Genomic DNA, 20,442 nt, shown 5'->3' with positions numbered 1-20,442 from the left:
AATAACTCTCTACATCTATAAACCTATAAATGGGCTAGAAAATGAATAGATGGATTACCTGCAAACAGCTTCCCAGCAATTACTAACAGACTGTGCACCTTTGGTACTAATTTAAAAATAAGTAAATAAAAGTTACCTTTTGATAGAGGAAGGATGCAAAGAAAATTAGAGATTACAACTCACCCGACAGTAGAATATAGGCATTTCGGTGGGCAAATACCTCAAAACTATCATTTAGTGTGTATTGTGTTCTAGGATTTACCTCTATGAATCATAAGGTTGTATTGAGTTTTTAGTGGTGACACATTCACAAAGCACTTGACATGTGCAGCATTGTAAATACAAAATCCATAAACACAAATGAAGAACAGGCAGGTGGAGGTGAAAGATCAAATGGTGGACCACGGCATAGAGCTCAAGCCAGTATATCTCCTGGTTCAAGTGCTTAGCCATTCGGCTTGCTGGCAGCTGGCTTTTTCCTGCGAATCTACTTTTATAATCTTTTGTACACAAAGTCATAAATTTCCCACATATAGGGAGTCAAACTAAATCATGACAATTTTTCATTTGGTTTTATTTTATGAATAATTTTACTTTTTAAATTTTTATTAAATAAAATAAGACACATATACTGACTGGAATAAAAAAAAATTTAATTCACTGAAGGGCCTCTTCTAACCATATGGATCACAGATGCTGTTCCAGTATATAATATAATCAAAAGAAAAAGGAAACATAATGCCAGCATTTATCCATTTGGATAAAACTAAATTAGTCCTTTTAGTTAAGACTGTCTTGAAACTGGCACCAGCTTAATGAGTACTTTACCTAAATTACCAGTTTCCACTGCAGCACAGGGATCTTGGCCCTGCAACAAGAACTTAACTTTGGATCGAATGCGCAGTGCTTAAAACAAAAATCCTTTTTTGAGTTGACATGAATGTGTTAACAGAAAGTGCAAAAGTTATTAAACGGTAACAATTTGAAACATGCCTTCTTATAATTGAATGCTGGTGTGGCAGGTTCAAGATTGGCCCATTAAGCTATAAAACTGATTCAGAACTGCACCTCAATATGTAAACTTTAAGTGACTGTGAGAAAAGTAAAAATAACATATGCTGCTCTTATAAAACATCCAAGAAAGAATAAATATAAGCTTTACAATCAATAGACACCATGCACTACAGTTTTGAGGATATCATCATTTCAGTTTTACCAAAAAGGATAAGGTAAACTGAGCACTTTTCTAGCAGGCATGGCATACAGAACCCCATGTAACTCTTCAACATACAATCAGAACATATCTATTCACACAGTATTCGTGTGATGACATTGGCCTGGCACAGAAATGTGTCATGTGTGTTTAATCCTGGTTCAATTTTTAAACTACAATGTAATCAGATTTCTAATGTAAGTTCACAGTACCCTTTCTGAAATCATATTGAATGATATACTGACCAGAGTTAAAGATTTTTTAAAATTCTGTTAGGTCATAAGCATTCATCTCAAAATACCAAATACTTCTGAAAAATAACCGATTGTATTTTTTCTTGTTCTCATAGTAACTGAGCTCACATATTTCCTGAAGTAATTATGGATCCCCCATAAAATTAAAGGAAAAAAACTGAAATAAACTCTGTTGTATGCTGTTATGCGAGTTTCTGTATATTAATACTTACTCCAAACACACACAAGCACAATAACCATTTGATCATTACAATTTCTGTAGCCTAGGCAGCTAACATTACATATATGTATGTCTGTGTGTATACACACACACCCATATTATAAATCATTTACACATTTATATACCATACAGGATTGTAATCATTCAAACAAATTTACTGAGACAAAATTAAAGGAGACACTAAGGAATAACATGTCTGGTTGTTTCCACTATAGCCTGTTAGTAATTGACCCAGAAAAGGCACAGTGACCCAAGGCTGACATTGCTTACCTGGGTGTTTATTTGTCTGCCATTATAAAGTGTGCATCATTCCACTACATTTCTATTTCCAGACCAGATGGCAACATTGTTTCACTCTATACTTTGACTCAATAGTCCTCCAAAAATAAAACTGCAGAACAGTGTCTAATGCCGTGGTGTCTCTGTGTGAGCTTCACTGAGTGGATATATTGTTCAATCAACAATGTGATAATAATTTTAATGGCCTAGGCTACAGAAATTATTTTATAGGACAACTGGTTAATATGCCTGTATGCAGTAAGGCCTGAGGTTTAACATGGGCTGCCCTAATGGTTAACCCACCCTCACTTACAATACATAATATTTTATTATTATATTATACACTTTCTGTAAATATATATATATATATATATATATATATATATATATATATATATATATATATATATATATATATATATATATATATATAAATCCTTCCTTTATGAAACCCACGTAATTCAGGACAGGGCTTCAGGCTTTACATACTATATATACACATACATATATATACATTTGTATATATATTTGCGTTATCAGTATATACATTTGAATACTAAAATTAACATCATACCTAATGAATAATTTGCTTTTACCAAAAGCTGAAAAGGGGCCCTGCATTTCCTTCTGAACTGAGTATAGCCTGCTACACTCAGCAGAAACCAAAGAAAGTTTGGTTAATTGCTTTGGAGAATTCCATACATAGTAAAAATTATGTTGTAGCCCCCCACCAATAGGGGTTTTCAATCTTTTTACATTTCAGGACACTTTTAAAAGTAATATCAACAAGGGCTTATTTTATCCACCCTTCATTGGCACTATATCACCGAGTTATAAATCTTTTTGTTTAAGCTTTATTGATATATAAAATGCAGCTTTTCATTTGTATTACTAGGGTGTCCAAAAATAAAGTACCAAAAATTATTCTAAATAGCTTTACTGTTAACAATTTCAATATGAACACATGCAATAACAGTCCGTTTATCTGTCAGTTTATGATATTGTTAAAACGTTCTTCATTTATACGTACCTTTCTGCATGTTATCTGTGTCTATTATAAGCCAGTCACTTCAAAAACATGAGGAAGAACGCTATCAATATCACTTTAAAATAAAAAGCCCATTACATATATTTGTATCAAAACTGTTATGCCTTAACAGTAAAGTTACTCAGCTTCCATTTTGGTAGGGTGGTTTCTGTGCACCTTAATGAACTTTGACGTCTTTGAGAATAATGTTCCTGGGCATTGAGATTTCAAGCACCATTCTCCATATGATAAAATATTTTAGTCTAACTAAGTCCAGTGGTACTGTTACTCCAGTCTTTCAGCAGCCTCTGAATGAGGACAAGGTAAAAAACGTTTGGAACTTGGCACCTCCTGTCCATTCCGTATTTGACCTCCAGTTAGTTAGAACAGCTGGATCTGAAATCAGGGCTTTTAAACCTGAAATTTGACAATTTCTATGTATGCATTGATGGCTTTCTATATCAATTAATTTTAAAAGTACAGTACCATGAAAGATACATTTGTTATTATACTGTTATGGTAGGCTCATTCGTTATATGAATGTTTTATGTTATACTGCCTAGTGGTAACACGCCTGATATTAGTCATGCCAAAAAGCACCTTTGATTTAAACTGAAATATACATATAGTAAAAATATTTTTAAATGTGCTGCGTTTTACATTTTGCTGAAAATTACTCAAATTGCTATCAACTAAAACTATTTTAACACTTGTAATACTTGCAGTGTTATTTTAATTTTAACATCCCCGACATTTGGTAAAAATCGATTTTATTTTCATAATAATCATAGTACAGTTTTTACATATAGTGCCTTTTATAAAGGATCTCAATGGCTATATATTATGCAATAAAAAACAAAGCCAAAGAGAACAAATACGTATAGGCAGCATTTAAAAACATCAGTAGACCCGAGGTGTCCTGCTAGATCTAGATTTCCATGTACGGCATTTATTTTGCACTGCAATCAAGCTCTCTGTCTCTCAAACACACACACACACATGCGCGCGCGCAATCTCTCGCCGCACACCAATTCGAAGCCCGAGTAGTATTGTGCCATAATATGTGAGCATGATGATTGGCTGAACAGGGCTAAGCACGGAGCATTCAAGTTAAAGCAAAATCATCATTGTCGTCATAAAATTACCAATCGGCAGAAATCAGTCAGCCTCAGTGCATACGTAGAACTTATTGGTGTTTTTTGTCTTTTTTTTGTGTAAACCAAGCTAATGCAACAGAACTATAATGCAATCAGTCAATTCCAGTTAGCGAATATCAATAGAATTTTCTTAATTATATTAACAACCTAGTTTGTTATAATAAAGCCAAACAAAGCATTGCATTGCACATTGATCGCCCTCATAAGTAAATAGTAATAATTACACATAGCGGACTTCCCAGCCGTAGTGCAGGACAGCCTCCCTCAGGTCTATTCAAGTTGGCTGGGAATGGTCCCGTTACACAGACAGTATACAGCACAATTGTCCCTAATGTCGCAGCGCGCTGCTGTAATCTCAGCAGCTCCAGCTGGCCGGACGCCGAGGTGCGCTGCGCCGCAGCGAGGGTGACCGTGCAATCACGATTAGGGGGAGGGGGTAGTCCCCACACTCGCTTTAGTCGTCCGGAGAGCATACCAGGTGGAGTTGGTCGGGGCTTCCCACGCTGCCAGTGCTAGAACTGCCATCCCCAAGGTCCCGAGCCATACAGGGCAGGTTCAGTTCAGACGAGCCTGCGGGGCTGCTGTCCGTCCTGCTCACGCACTCCTCCTCGAGCACCAGGCACAGCTCCTTAAGATCGAGGTTCTCCTTTACTAAGCCTTCCTGTAGGCGTTCTAGCTCGGAGAGCTTCTTAATGTAGCCTCCGAGATCCTCCCGCATCACCTTGGCAGCGTGGTGTCCGAACAATTGCCACTCCCTAGATAGCTTTTTCACTTTGAGTCGATCATCGTCAAGGAAGCAGCAGAGGTCCCGAAGCTCCTGATTCTCCTCTTGTAGCCGCTGGTTGACCAGTTTGAGCTCTCGGATTTCCAGCAGGTGCTCCTGTAGCTGCTTGTTAACCTCCTTGATCAATCGGCCTCTTTGGATGAGGGCCGCTATTTTGTCTGATTCCTCCTTCCTCAAGCGCATGACCAGATCTTCCTTGGTGCAGGCCAAAAGATCCTCATCGGACATCTTCGATAGTTCTCTATTGAAAATCTCACTGTCGCTCCCCATCGTTGCCTCTGTCGTGAATGTCGATGGCTGGCTGCACCTTTCTATGTATTCTCCTATGTAAACAAAATAGGAAAATCCTTATTTCCAGAGAAACAAAAATCAGTGATAATGAACTGGCGGGATTAATTTATTTTCATGTCCTTTAAAATCAATTATTCAGAAGCACACAGAAAAATAACATACAATGCAGGAGCGGTTCGCTGCGTTGATTTCCACTGATAAACTTAGCGCGGCATCGGGATGCCCTCCTTGCCTACCTCCATTTAAAACAGACCCCGTCAGACGAAGCATTTGCTGTTTAGTAACGTAAAATTATCAAGGTCGTCCACATTACGAACCAACAGCAAATAAAAGACAGCATTTCTGGAAAAATGGACAGGATAAACAATGTGGTGGAAACATCCTCCACTTTCCCTCAGCGTTTTGATATGCGCTGTCTTTCAATCTGCTCGGCGATTGTGCTGCGTTTTCAAGAGTCCAGCCCACTGGCGCAAGGGAACACCAAAGCGTCCCAAAGAGATGACACCCGTGTCTCCGCAGGCAGCCGAACGTTCATTGGGGCAGCCCAGAAGCTGTTAGATTAAGACCGCACGCGATCAGCTGTTTTCGGGTTTCTCTTTTTGCAGACATTAAAGAAAATAATCGCGGTCACTGTCTTTACGGCAATCAGCTGGGGAGGAGCGCCCTCATCCTCTGACAAATCGCTTTCGGACGTAAACACTGAGAGATGCTCTGAACCGAAATATTAGTCTCTTATTTACAGCTTGATCTCTTTGTTTGTCTGGCCCAGATGTTATTCAGCTTCGAAATCAGTGCTCAGTTGATCCCCTCTTTTGCTGCATATTAAAATGACGTCACAGAGTAAAAAAAATAACAATTCACTCAGAATCGCTACATCCTTCCGCCAGTGTAAGCTCCTATTGTTTAGGCAGCGGCAACACAATACTGGGAGGTTTCCCCTCGTTGGGCGGAATGGCTTACAAAGCTCAGATCCACTGGCAAGCAGCAGGGCAAGAGCCGACAGCTTCTGCTGGAAAAAAGGGGGATGAATAACAAATGTGGTAAAATCTACTCCGGGTTTTAAAATCTCCACTACAGGTGAGCCTCGGGCAAATACCCCGATCGACACAACAAGTCTGCACCGGTCTTTGATAAAATGAGGACTGGATTTTATTGCTGGGTTCCAGATCGTTGACCATTTGTCTGTCAGCGTAACGGAACCAAGAACAGGAAGTAGACATCAGTGCTATTGTGTGGGGACCATGTGCGAAAGGAAAGAAGAATAATTACCCTGAATCTAAAGCTATAGTTTCAAACGCTGTCTGTCAAGCTAACTACTACTCTAGGAATTGGTCTCAAGTCGTGTTTCATGTCTGTAGAGCTGTGGCTGGACCAAATATACAAAAAGGCGGGTATAGGTATACAACTGAGCGCTCAAGCCATAAGTCTGAGACCAGGAAAATTAATCACTCGTCATCAGGTGATACACCATAACTTACTGTATACTGGAAATAAGCAACAAACATTTGTTATTGGTTCACAGCACTTGATGAAAACAAGAATCCACAATGTATTGCTTAAAGTATCTACAATAATTAGCCTTTGACAGTAAAGCAACAGCAACATGTTGTTCTTTTCAATCCTGCATATGCTATGTACATGTCCAAATGTCTGTTAATGGCGTTATCATTGGGTAGACAACTTTCAGCCAGTTCTCTGGCACATTTAGTATTAGCCTTGAAGTTTACTTGCACGGAGTCCCATTTAAATGTGTGTCTGGTTGAATGCAGGCTTGAAAAGAAGAACATGCAAATAATAAACAAGACTTTATGACCAACACCCTCCGAACCCCACCTCATCAACCCCCCTCCCCCAACCCCACCAAATCCACCTATCCTCCCTTTATTTGCTATATATTTATTGCTTGGGTTCCTGTAAGTCTAATAATTTTCCTCTGATGATGATTCCTGGTAGTAATCGAAAGCTTAGGAATAAAAAAAACTGTTTTAAAATACGTGGTTCATTTCCTCCCTTTTTGAATTTCCAGCTATAAATATATATATTTGCGCTAATGACGTAACTTTAGCTACTAATGGATTATTAATGCCAATGGGTGAGTGCGTACTGTTTGTATGTATATTTGCTTACTTTAACGTGACAAGTATTATCTATTCCAGGTTAACTCACTGACTCACATATTGGTTGACTGGTGTGTAAAAATGTGTTGTACCAGCTGCAGCAGGCAATCAAAACTCGAAACTGACATCTGACAGGATTTGAAGTACTTATGTGGAAATCGTCGCATTTCTTCATAGATTGCACACACGCTGTGTAGTCAGAGGGTGAACCCAGTAGCGGCTGCAATGTTTTCCAACACCTTATCAGGAAGACTTTTGATGCTACAAGATCAATGTTCAGGTCTAATAAAGCAAATTGATTCATATTTCACAAAAGGTCTAACAAAGGCAACTTTCCACTTTAAAACCAATGGATCCATATTTCGCAAATCCAATAAAGGATGAACTTCAAACCCCATATGTTAAAAGCACCCTGGACTGCCTAATAACTGCCCCCCCCCCCCCCCCCCCCCCCCCCTCATCGACCCCCCAATCTGGGCTGCAGGTTGGCATTTACTAGAGGCAAATGAATGCAAATGTAACGTCATATTGAAGTCATATAAGCGCAAATATAAAATGCAACTTAAATGCCTAGGTCGCTCAGAGTGCATTCATTTAACCAAGATTTGAACGCCCATGTAGACAGGGCCTTAAGGTGCCACTGAGGTTCTTCAAGGCAATGATACAGAGGAATCATTTTTGGATCACAACAAGGCCCATCCACATGAAGGAGCCAGAAAGAAACTCCATTTATTTAGATCCATAACAGGCTCCATATGAAAAGCCATGAATAGATGGTAACAGATTTGTGAAATACTGTTGGGTTGCTGATTTTAAAAGGACTCTTGCTGCATACAGTAACACAGACTAAGTGTGGGTTTTCTTAATCTGTTAGTGTCCTTCTAGGTATCCTACCAAACATTAAAGATTTCAGTTTCTTTTCTAAATATTAGAAAGTTTTTCATAGCACAAAGAACCAACTTCATATGCAGAGAAACCTTCCAAGAAGCAAATTGTGCTTTGTTAATCAATAATTTGAAGAGGAACCACTCAACCCAGTAAAGAACCATACAGTGCCATTAGAGAAATAGTATTTTTAAGCGTGTTACATGTGCTTCTTGCCTTGTGCCCAATGCTGCTGAAATAATACCTCAGGAATTTATTTTCAATAAGATAAATATTGCATTAGGTTACTTACTTTAAAAAGTAATAGGAAAATGTGATGCATGTTACTTTTAAAGTGCTACCCTACTGCTCTTGAGACTTTGCTATTGAGTTCAGCACTGTACATTCCACTCATAAACATAAATTTAGCAATTTCTGAAATACTGATATTAATTATTTCAGACAGGAAAAGTAATAATGTGATCGTCTGAACGCTTGCCTCTGAAAATAAATTTTGTGGACACTTTCTACCAGTGGCTACAGAGAAGCGTGCATGAAGCAAAAACATGCAGCTGATAGGCAAAGTGCAATGGACATTCGCAGACTACATCATCATTAACAGTAACCTGGTTAAAGGTTTGCATGGTCATATAATCGGATTATTCACGGAGAAATATTGTATATGCCATATTGCCATATTGGCGGATTAAGCACATGGCTAAGGCAACACTTCTCGAAACTAAGCACGCCGTAATATCGCGCGTGCGCAGTTCCCTGAGTGTAAGAGTTGCTTCACAACAAATACAAAATATTTGATCGGTCAGATATTGCATATTAGGGCCACGGAATAGCAAAAAAAAAAAAAATACGGACACAGTGAAGAAAAAAACATTTCTGGTGGGTTTACTCGGCGCACTTCAGTTTCCTTTCCTAGTCATGTAGGATGTGTGTTTTTGTTATGCTAAATTGACTCTAGTGTACTGTGTGTGTGCTCGAATTCACCCTGCGATGAGCTGGCGCCCCGTTCTGGAATTGTTCCTGCCTCATGCACGATGATTGCTGCGAATGGGGGCAACCTTGAATGAATGGCATAATTAAATATGTATAACAAAGATTTTTCAAAGTTTCTTAAAAGTTCCAAACACTCAGTGTCCTAAGTTTATAGCTAGTTTAACTTTCACAAAAACGTTTATTGTGTGGTGATTGGTTATGTGGAGAAAAAAAAGGTAGGATAGGAACTGGGTTTAGGTACGTTTGACACAGACAGCACTCCTGCAATAAAGAAAGCCCACTCAGAAGAGCATCCATTGAATTTTGTATTCGTGTCTCCGACCAAAAGCTCACAAACCCAACATTTACACAATATTTCAGTTAAACAAGTGCGAATCCCATTCATACATCCAGCTTTTTGGAGCCTCCTCACACCTGCCATAAAGAGTCTCTACACTGAACATTCACCTGGGGACCCCTTACTGCGAGGAAGTAGTACTACCGCCACGCCACAATGCCCCCACATGTTTAATGATGCTTTAATGCATTCCATCATGAAAATGATAACAAGTATTTATCTTTGCATTCTAAATGATGAGAGAGCAGGAATATCATTAAGTGAATGTATTCTGTGTGGTGATCGCTGCCTGCGGCTCCTCTCAGTGCAAGAGGAAGTCAGTTTAAGAAGCAGGTAGCGATTAACAACTGGGTTGGAGAACACTTAATACAAAGCATTTAATGTGCTACATTAGTTATGACAGGGTTTGAGGAAATCTAGTAAATTAAACATTGATGTTAAGATTAAGTTTCCTACATGGAAAAGTTAAACTAGAGAGAGAATACAAGGTTTTAGGTGGAGGCGGCTTGTCTGATGGGGCAGGCATGCCTGGAGAAGCCGTCTAGGAAGCAGCCTGTGAGTGGCAGGTAAGGGAGGCGCGGACACAGCACTTAAAAGGGCCTGTTGTGTCTTGTTGTATAATAACATTTGAGTAATAGATGCATTTTTGCAGTACGTAAAGTAAAGCGATGCCATAAATAAGAACAGTATTTTGTCTCCATGCACTTGCTTTATATTAAAGACACCACTCGGGACATATAAAAAGTGAATTAACACTGCAGTTCAGGCAAACTTCAGTCCAGTTCATCATCTCTGTGAGGAACCAGTGCTTGAAAGATCCAGTTAGCCAAGAGCAGAAATAATGGAACTTCTCAATTTAGCTGATGTGGACCTGGCCAGAGTCACCTTACAAAACTCTGCTGCCGTAATACCTGCTCGTGCACTTTCTGATAGTGTTAAGACACCAAGCTGCTGCAACATTCTAGCGTACTGTCTGAGATGCACACGGACTCAGCTAGGCAGCTGTAACACCTAACACTTACATATATCCTTGATGTGCTGCATGAAACTAACATTGTGTTCACCTCAATCTGCAATGTCCAGTGCATTGTGGGAGTTGTGGATGATACACTGATATCTATTTACTCTCAGGCTCTTACAGCCAAGTTAGACCTGTAGTAAAGGTTCTCAGCACTAAGCATACAAGTGATTTTCAATCACCAAGGACTTTTTAAAGGTATTGTGGCAAAGTGGCTTTGGAGTAATCACAATATTTTCATTTGGCACAATTCAGCATTATGTCAGAAGGCGAGGAACAATGACTTTGGCAGTGGATGACTACTAAGTGTTATTGGTTATCCTTTACATGTGTAACTGTTGATATCTGGGGCACACCAATTCTGCGAGACTCAATCATGTCAAGTTTCTGACATATATGTTAGTCTCAGTGCGGGCAGCCTATGCTTGCCTCTGTGGTACCGGCGCTAGTTGTGATCAGTGGGACGAGACACTGTCAGTCGACAGGAAAGTGCAGCCTGTGAAAATGACCAATGCTTGTATGGCTGTGAATACAAAAAGAGTAGGCTATTGAAAGAGCAGGTACTCTTTAAACAGCAATGGCGACTTTAAGAGGATGTTGCTTCTCAAAACTAAAACAGATTTAAAAAAAAAAAAAAAAAAAAAAAACTTGCTGCACACTACAGTCTTAATGGGAGAGAAAGTTTTAATAGGGTGGAGTGGTGGCTCTGAGGATAAGGATCTGTGCTGGTATCCAGAAGGTTGCCGGTTCGAATCCCTGTTTCTGCCAAAAAGAGATCCTACTCTGCTGGGCCCTTGAGCAAGACCCTTAACCTGTAATTGCTCCAGAGGTGCTGTACAATGGCTGACCCTGCGCTCTGACTCCAAGGGGTATGCAAAAACTAACATATTCGTAATACAAGAAATTGTATAAGGCAAAATAAAGAACAAAAAAATACTGCAACTAGGATCTTTTCAGCCACAAAAGGTCTGAAAGGCAAGCACATTAATGTAACAATATCATTAATCAAATAATGTTTTTTTTTTTTTTTTGCTTAACTCTTCTGTCAGTCTAGTTTTTGCGTTGTTTTTCCCCTGTAGATTTTGATTTTGTGTCCATTGATCTGCATTGCAGTTGGAGGAGTGTGCTGAACTGTCATTAAGGCTTTGGAAATCTTGCAGGCTCAAGCTGTCCTACAGTACACTTAACAAGTGATTAAAGTGCTGAAGTGATACAAAATGTACCCTTTGTGTGTAACTGCCAAGTGATTGTGATGTTTTGCCTAGAATGGCAGAATGGCATAACTCTCCATTACTATTAGAAAAAGTGTTTTCTGCCCACTCATGACAAGGAAAAAGACATGGAAGCTGAAAATAACAAATTTCCTGATCTTAGGGTGTAAACCTGGCTAGGGTAGAGTCTAGGCAGGCCATCACCACTACAGATTTTAAGTAATTTTATATTGCTGATCAATTTTTTATTGAAAGACTTTGTATATCATCACACTTAAGGTATTTGTTGATACTAAACAGACAGTGTACAGTCCAAATGAGTGTGGAACTTTTCCTACATGTATCTGTTTATCCAGCTATTCCTTCAGTAACAGCAGGCCCAAGAACTGCCAGGAGTCTTTCCTCACTTGGAGAAGTGTAACACGGTTATCTGTCCCACCTCCAGTCTTGACTCCTCTTTCCTTGTCTCTAATTCCACTGCTCTTTGTCTTTTCTCAGATCAGTTCCTGTCCTAAGCTGTGATGTGCAGACACTTATTCTCTTCAGTGTTTCTTTTAGAGAAAGGCTGCTACATTCCTTGGTAAACAACACCATGTTGTCAATTTTATCAAAAAAAAAGAACAATTTCTTCTTTACAAAAATTTGCTTGTCTTTTATTACTATCATTTCTTCTGCATTTGTTTTAGAAATAATACATGTCCAATTTGTTGTCTGTTTATATGCTTTTTGTTAAATTGTGTAACATACGTGTGCTTGGGATACAGTATACAGGCTTGAAAAAATATGTTTCTCTGCCAGACAAGCGGTTGGCGCTATATTCTACCACTTTCTCCTCTGTCCCTCTGCTGACCATCTGAAGAACCTTCTTCCTAAAAAACATTATTTACATTTCTGGTCTCCATGAACCTGCTTCTCAAAGACATCACTTCCACCTCCAGTCCAATTGAGCCCTTCTCATCTTGTCTGCCAGCTATAGAACAGCCATCTTACATCTCGTGTCTCAGTTCTGTCTTGGACTCGCGTCTGTAAAGACATACAGTATTGCTGTTTTTTCTTCAATTTTGCCTATACTAGCAAGTATATGGGGTGACCACCCCAAACATTTTTCTGTGTTCTCTCTGCTTATTTTACACTTGTTGTTAAATTACAAAGTCATGGTTTTTTCAGATGAGTTTGCATAATTTTATTCTCAATTGTTTGTCAATGAACTTATGGTGCTTTTTCCTAAATAGCTTCAGGGACAGGGCTAACAAGAAGTACTTCATACACATTTGTACAATGTTCAATTAAGAGTGATTTGGGAAATGAATGACAAAGCAGATCATATTTAACTTAGGTATCTCATAACGCTTCTCTGTAATCTGTCACCCACTGTAGTATAATATTATGTTAAATTATATTACAGGATGTGTTTTTATACCAAGATAGTTACATTCCTTATTCTCAACTAAATGCCAGTCTTTTATATGACTAGGAGAAAGAATGGAAAATTTAGGAAAAACTTCTGCAGTTATCCACTTTTTGAATCCACTTTTTCCATTTCACCTTCAAAGGGAGCTCAACACGGCTAAGCAGCAAGTATGAACTAACCTTAGACGGGACACCAGTTTTGTCACCAGTCAACCTAGAATACATGTCACTGGAAAGTGGGATGAAGCCATTGTACTCTGGGATATCCTACCAAAACATGGGGAGAATGTCGAAACTTCACATGGATGCAGGCCAGGCCAGCAACTCGAACTGGTATCTGTCCAGTGTAATTTTAACATGAGGACCTTGCAGTTCCTCTGCTTGCTTATTGAAAACAATATGTTTATTTCTATCCCTTAATCTTCATGATAAAATATCAGGTTTATTTTTCAGGATTGCAAGGAGAAATGTTGAGTCAGTGCTGTCATTCAGAAAGACATATGGCTGTTTGTGTTTGTTCTCAGTGAGAGCCTCTATGCTGACGCCTTCATAGTCAGCGGTGGCCAGCCTTGTCACTTGCCTTTGTTATAAAAGAATATTCACCTTAAGAGCAGACTGAGGCTGATAAAAAAAAGAACTTGTATAATAGATGAATAAAGACTTGTCTAAAGTATGAGAGAAAACAGTGGATTTAATTAGTCTCTTTGTATTAATATTTACTAAAGCTGTGGTGGAAAAGACAGCATCTGCAGGCAGATAGTCACCCTTTTTGCTTTTAATAGTGACTGACTTATCAATTTGTTTTGCTTTCAATCAATCTAATTTCCAGTATACATTCTCTTAAGGTACACAGTCATGCACGCTTTACACAACTTTTTCAAAGCACTAAGAAACAGCTGCTAGTCTGGTTTTACCATTACGTTTTTCCAAAGGTTTCTGAAAGCTGCAGTGAAGTTTCAAGATTCATTTGGGTTCTGCTCCATCATTAGTCCCTTTTAGTAGGTGACACTTGATGTGCCAGGTACCAGTTCAGAGTGGGATGTCCAAGCAGTTTGCTTGTTCTTTCTCATAATGTTTCCATGTTCGTTGGCACCTCTAAAATGTCTTGGTGTGATTGTAGGTTGATTAATTGATGTTTTATTGATCTCAAGGGAAAGTGGCAGTGCTACAATGGCCATGTTAATAGAAAAAGATATACTCAAAAACATTGAATAACAGATTCAATTCTAAACAGTGGAGTACATAAATACAGTATAATTCATATGCTTGCAACCCTTTTAAAATTCATAAATTAAACTGGCAGAAGTACCTCAACTCGAATATGTGTTTTGAAGTTTGACAGTATTTAATAAACAGTGTTGGGCAAAGCCTCTTGTAAGTATCCCTGAAGCACAGTGAGAGAGTCTGCCTTGTGCAGATTAGAGGGTATGAAACTTTGTCCATGAGAGCCAGCAGCTTAGCCCACATCTTACTTACTCTCTGATTCTGCCTCCAGGGAATTCATGCTAGTGTCTGGTGCTGGCCTTCCTGATTAACTTGTTAGGCCGGTTCGCATCATCTCCTCTCATGCTGCTGTCCCAACTGTTCAAAAGGGCATCTTGGCTGTCAGGGGCTGATAGAAGCACGAGTCCTTTGTATTTCTGGCTGTGATCAAATCTGACCTCTGATGTAGTGGCTTACTAAAAAGAATTTCTGACTTAATTAAGCATGTAAAAAAAAGGGAGAAAAATTGGAATAAACTAACTCTTTCTTTTTAAAGATCCTTTTAAATGAGTACAGAGTCCTGGCAAACCAGAGCCATTCCTGGAAGTGGAATCTAACCCTGAGCAAGGCACCAGTCCATCACAGGACGCACTGAAGCAATTTAAAATCACAAATTAGCCAAATCTTTGAGAAGTGGAAGGAAATCTGAGTTTCTGGTGAAAAGCCTCAGATATAAAAACAACATGCAAAGCCCACCCAGACAGTCTATAGGCAGGAATTTCAATACAGGATTCTATATTTGTGAAGCATTGTATTTTACAAAAAATATGACCCTTAGTTTTAAATATATATGGTAATTCTTAAAGACTTCTAGCTGTAACTGTTCTATCATCATCTCACTCTAGAGATAGATTTGAATAGGCAGCCTGTCAGGCTTACAAATCAATGCAAAGCACCCACGCATGATCACAGGAACCGGCATGGCTATGTGGACATTGCCTTTTTGTAAGAATATCTTGACTTTCTCGGGAAAAAAGTATACAGACTGCTACTGGCTAGCATGCCACCATTTTTCACATCATTTCCTCACTTCACAACACCATTGATTTTTTGGGATGTTTTATGGTGACAGCTTGGAGCAGATAAATACTTTAGTTCCAAAGACCCTAACCTGGGCTTAATATGGAACTGATGAATTATTCAAGTAATGCTGTTTTATTTTAAGGATGGCACAGATATATTTAGAGGGAGTGAGAGCAAGAGGGATACGCAGTGTTTTAAAATATTCAAGATGAAGCTGATTTATTTATGTTGTTGTTATGTACAGGCTTGTGTTATTAGTAAATTCCAATAATATACTACTGCAGCATGAGTGAAGTTCCCTTTCAAAGTGACTGAAGCCTGACGTTGTTTATTATTTACTGGTATGCAAGTGTAGTTTTTCAACTAAGGTTTGCAAAATCAAATGTCAGTTTGCGCCTTTCAATCTTCCTTTAGACTGTTCTTTCTTAGCTCTAGTAACATCCATCTATTCACTGAAATCAGTTAATAATGTGCAAACTCCACATGCTGGATCTTTGAGACAGCAGCATGAACCACTGCACCATATGTAATATAAGATGTTGTGGGGTCTCCACATGTCTGCAGAAAGTGTCCTCTGGGTTTCTTCCAACACTCCCAAGAACATGCATGGTAGGTAAACTGTGAACTCTAATTTGTTTCTGTGTGTGTGTGTGCATTAGTAGGCCATGCAGTGGGCCGCTGTCTTGACCAGTTCTGGTTTCTGCCCAATGTGACTGGCATAGACCCTGGCCCCAGGTGACCCTAACTTGGAATGAGAATGTTATCCATTGTTATACAATACAATACAATTTATTTTTGTATAGCCCAAAATCACACAAGAAGTGCCGCAATGGGCTTTAACAGGCCCCGCCTCTTGACAGCCCCCCAGCCTTGACTCTCTAAGAAGACAAGGAAAAACTCCCAAAAAAACCTTGTAGGGAAAAAATGGAAGAAACCTCGGGAAAGGCAGTTCAAAGAGAGACCCCTTTCCAGGTAGGTTGGGCGTGCAGTGGGTGTCAAAAAGAAGGGGGTCAAAACAATACAATACACAGAACAGAACAAATCCTCAATACAGTATAAAAAAATTAAAAAATTACAAGTATGGAGCAGAATTATATTAGATTAGAGATTTATTACCATGACTTTCCAGTGTAGTGGTAGGTATTGCTACAGCCTCAGACCTCCAGCAGATTGAATTCAAATCCCAGTCTCGTCACTTGAAGTTTCAAGAATGCACAGGCTTTCTCTCCAGCTGTGGTTTTTTCTCCCACACCCCAATTTTATGCTTGCTAAGTCAGATGTTTTTCAGTTACTTATATATAGCTGTCTAAGTTAGACTTACCAATTATACCAATTAAGCCTACACATTATTGCATTGTAGTAAGAAAATCGGAGTACCATAAGAAATTATGTTCTGCAGATGAGTTAAGTCCACAGCAATAGTGATCAGACATGACAGGAAACATGTGTCCTTAGAGTTATGTGGCAGCACATTTAGTGTTCCAGTGTGCTGCCAGTGATATACAGTAATGTAACAGATATACATACATGCTGTGATCCACTTAATTCAATTCTGGGTTGCAGGGGAACCAACCATAGGAAGATGTCAGCAAATTGAAGGGCCCATTCAAGTACACACTCACATTCACACTGGCAGAAGTTTGGCATGTACATTAACCCCCTAACCTGCAAATATTTAAGGATGAAAGAAAAAAAAAAACAGAATGCCTGGAGGAAAACTCGGGCAGACACAATTAGAATGTGGAAATTTCATGAGGACAATGTCCATTAGTACAATTTAAACCCAGAACCAATAAGGAAAAGTGGCGCAGTAGTTAGTGCACCTGTCTCAGTAACCTATGTTCGAATGCTCTCCTTTTATCTGCATAGATTTTTCCCCAGCTGCTCTGGTTTTACGTCCACATTAGATTAGGTTATTTTAGATAAACCCTGTTCCTATGTTTCTCCAGAATGCAGTGGTAGTCACTATCCTTCTGACATTGGAGCCTCCCTCCATTTCCCCGTTTGTATTGTATTATTAAGAATGATGGTTTTTGGGCAGAAAAAAAAAGATTGTGGGAAGGAGCTCAGATTTATTGGCCTGTATTGCCCTCATGCTCCAGACTCCCCTTTTGGCCTTGTAGATCTGAGATTGATTTAGGCCATGGAAATGTGGTTTGAGGATCCCCATATTGCAGACCTCGCTCAGGCCCTGTAGGGCTTTGAGATTGGGTTGGGTCCTAGAGTTGCAGTGTTCTTGCATCTAATCTCTAAGTTAACATTTTGGTCTTCTGTATTTAGTAATCAGTTTTTTTAGTGAAATGCATCGTTTTGTTATTTGGATCTGAATATCCACTCCACACCACAAGGAGGCAAGATGCCTTGCGGGGCTCCTAAAATGTCCCAAGTGCACTTTCTTCCACATTTAGTTAGGTTAACTGATGGTTCTAAAGTAGCCCTGTATGATTAAGTGTAGGTGCATGTGATGAACTGGTGCCCTGTCCAGGGTGGGCTACTTTCTTCTATAACAGCTGCACTAATTAAAATACTTCCACACTGTCATGTCAGGCTGTTCACCAAACCCATTCTATCCCACACAGGCTGTACTATCACACTGTTATTTACTTATGCACACTTAACAAAAGCTACTGTATTTACTATTTATTTTGAAATGTATCATCCTTTGCTATTTAATGTACCCTTGTGATGGTGTTCTCAATAAGCAGCACTAAAAATGCCCATTTCATGCCCCTAATGTTCACGGGAGAGTCACCAGTTTTCCTAGCATTTGGACTGTACAAGTTCATCAGAAAATGGATGGGTGGATAAACAGACAGATGGGAGTAAGCAATTTTGTTCATTTTGGCTTCTTTAGATAGATAGATAGATAGATAGATAGATAGATAGATAGATAGATAGATAGATAGATAGATAGATAGATAGATAGATAGATAGATAGATAGATAGATAGATACTTTAAAAAAATTCACACACTTTTATTCTAAGTATGGAGAGCTAGCTCCTATCATGAGCAAAAAATAGAAGGAGAAACAAAAATATGCTTAGCCGACTACCTCCGTTAGCTTTGGAGCCTAAAAACAAAGTCTGCAAATTGCATGCTGAAGCCATCTGTCACTTGATGATCCTCTGAATTTACTGAGGATGCATCTGTATGACTCCAGGAAGACCAAGGAGTACAAAATGTATTCTACAGGAAGGGCTCCATTTGAGAGCAGACTTCATTTCCTCTTGTGACTTGAAACTTGCTTAAAAAATATACAACACTTTAAAGGGTGACAAGGGTACAGCCACAGAGGTCATTGGACCTAATAAATGATTTGATTTTCTTTGTGGTTTTCAAAAGTCACTTTACTCCTTATGCAGATATGATATTTGCATGTGGTGGTGGAGCAAAGCTCCATGTGAAGTGTGAAGAATGTGAAGTGGCCACTGGACTCAGTTTTTAGATTAACATTCTGGAAGTTATCAGGGCACATCTACTGTGCATCATCCTGAGATTACACATACATATCTAATGTTTACATCCATCCATCCATCCATTTTCCAACCCGCTGAATCCGAACACAGGGTCACGGGGGTCTGCTGGAGCCAATCCCAGCCAACACAGGGCACAAGGCAGGAACCAATCCCGGGCAGGGTGCCAACCCACCGCAGAACGTTTACATCAGTTAAGAATTTATTTTCTTGAAAAACAATATTTGTCCCTCATGGTTACTTTTGTTAGGCAACTGTAGCTTTGCCATAGAATTGCTAGGCGGTGACCCTGAAAGCCAGTCAGAAAATAGATGGATCATAACAGTTTTTAAATAAATAGTTATACCACTGTCTTTTGAAAGCTTAGTGAAATGGCACTTCATAGGAAAGGTGCTGTGAAAAAACAGTAATAATTCTGTAAAGTAAGAAGGGGTAAGACTGTTATATTATGTCATGTTATAACATGTGGTGTGGTGTGTTTGCCATAGCTGCCTCATGGATCTAGCATTCTGGGTTTGAATCCTTCACCCTAATGCTATCTATTTAGAGGTTGTGGCTGTGTGGTCTCTGAAAGACATGGGTGTTAGGTGAACTGGCGCATCCACCTTGGTCCTGTATGGGTGTGTGCTTGAGTGAGCCCTGCGATGCACTGGTGTCTCGTAGAGTGCTTTTCTGCCAAGTGGCTAGTAAAGAGGTTCTTGCCCCCTGTGACGCTGAGTTGGATTAATCCTGGAACAACTTCAGCTTTGTCATTCCAGAGTAGTTATTCATTTTCATTCTATCAGCTTTAAAGTCGAGATCTGAGATCATAAAGGAAGGACCACGATTTCACTTTGGTGAAATGACTTTTCACTTTTAGCATGAACACTCACAATTTCACTTTGTTTAATAACAGTTTTAAAAATGTGCTATTTTAGGAATTTAAAATGATGGCAGATTTTCTTTCCTCCAAGCTTTGAGGATTTTATGCATGTTTTGATGAATGATACACCATAACAGTATATTTTCCAGGGTGTTTCATGCATATCCTGCTTTATGATGTCAAAGAGTGATGTTAAAGCTGACTAGTTAACAAAGTGAGTGACTGTACCACCATGAAAACCTTGATGTTGCTCTAGGAGCAACAGAAAACTGATGATATCAGAGCCACCCATTAAAATGGTGTTGGATGAAATTAGAAGTGATGTCAATGTCTGTTTCAAAGAATACTTGATCCAAGTGGTTCTCTATCTATTGTGTGCAAACATCATATGTAACCTACAAAAACAGATCTCAGGTTGGTTAATTAGCAGAAGACAAAGAATACAGATAAGATGCTCCATGTGGAGTGAGATCATCTGTGGAGACCCTCAGGGGTCTGTCCTTGGACCATTACTTTTTCTGATTTATATTAATAACATGGATTCTGGTATAGTTATTAAACTTGTCAAATTTGTAGATGACACTAAAATTGGAGGGATAGCAGACACTAAGGAGGCAGCAAAAGTCA

At 39.1% G+C, this 20,442-nt stretch overlaps 1 protein-coding gene across 1 annotated transcript; it reads right to left on the bottom strand.

Annotated features, from left to right (window-relative positions):
- Positions 1-2,477: 2,477 nt before the first annotated feature.
- On the bottom strand, positions 2,478-6,230 carry ccdc85b (coiled-coil domain containing 85B). Its single transcript, XM_051932679.1, has one exon. The coding sequence runs from the start codon at positions 5,202-5,204 to the stop codon at positions 4,605-4,607; it is 600 nt and encodes a 199-aa protein (XP_051788639.1). The 5' UTR covers positions 5,205-6,230; the 3' UTR covers positions 2,478-4,604.
- Between the last annotated feature and the right edge of the window lie 14,212 nt (positions 6,231-20,442).

The sequence above is a fragment of the Erpetoichthys calabaricus genome, chromosome 1 (genome assembly GCF_900747795.2).
Source record: "Erpetoichthys calabaricus chromosome 1, fErpCal1.3, whole genome shotgun sequence".
Classification (NCBI taxonomy): Eukaryota; Metazoa; Chordata; class Cladistia; order Polypteriformes; family Polypteridae; genus Erpetoichthys; species Erpetoichthys calabaricus.
This window is presented reverse-complemented; position numbering and strand designations above follow the sequence as displayed.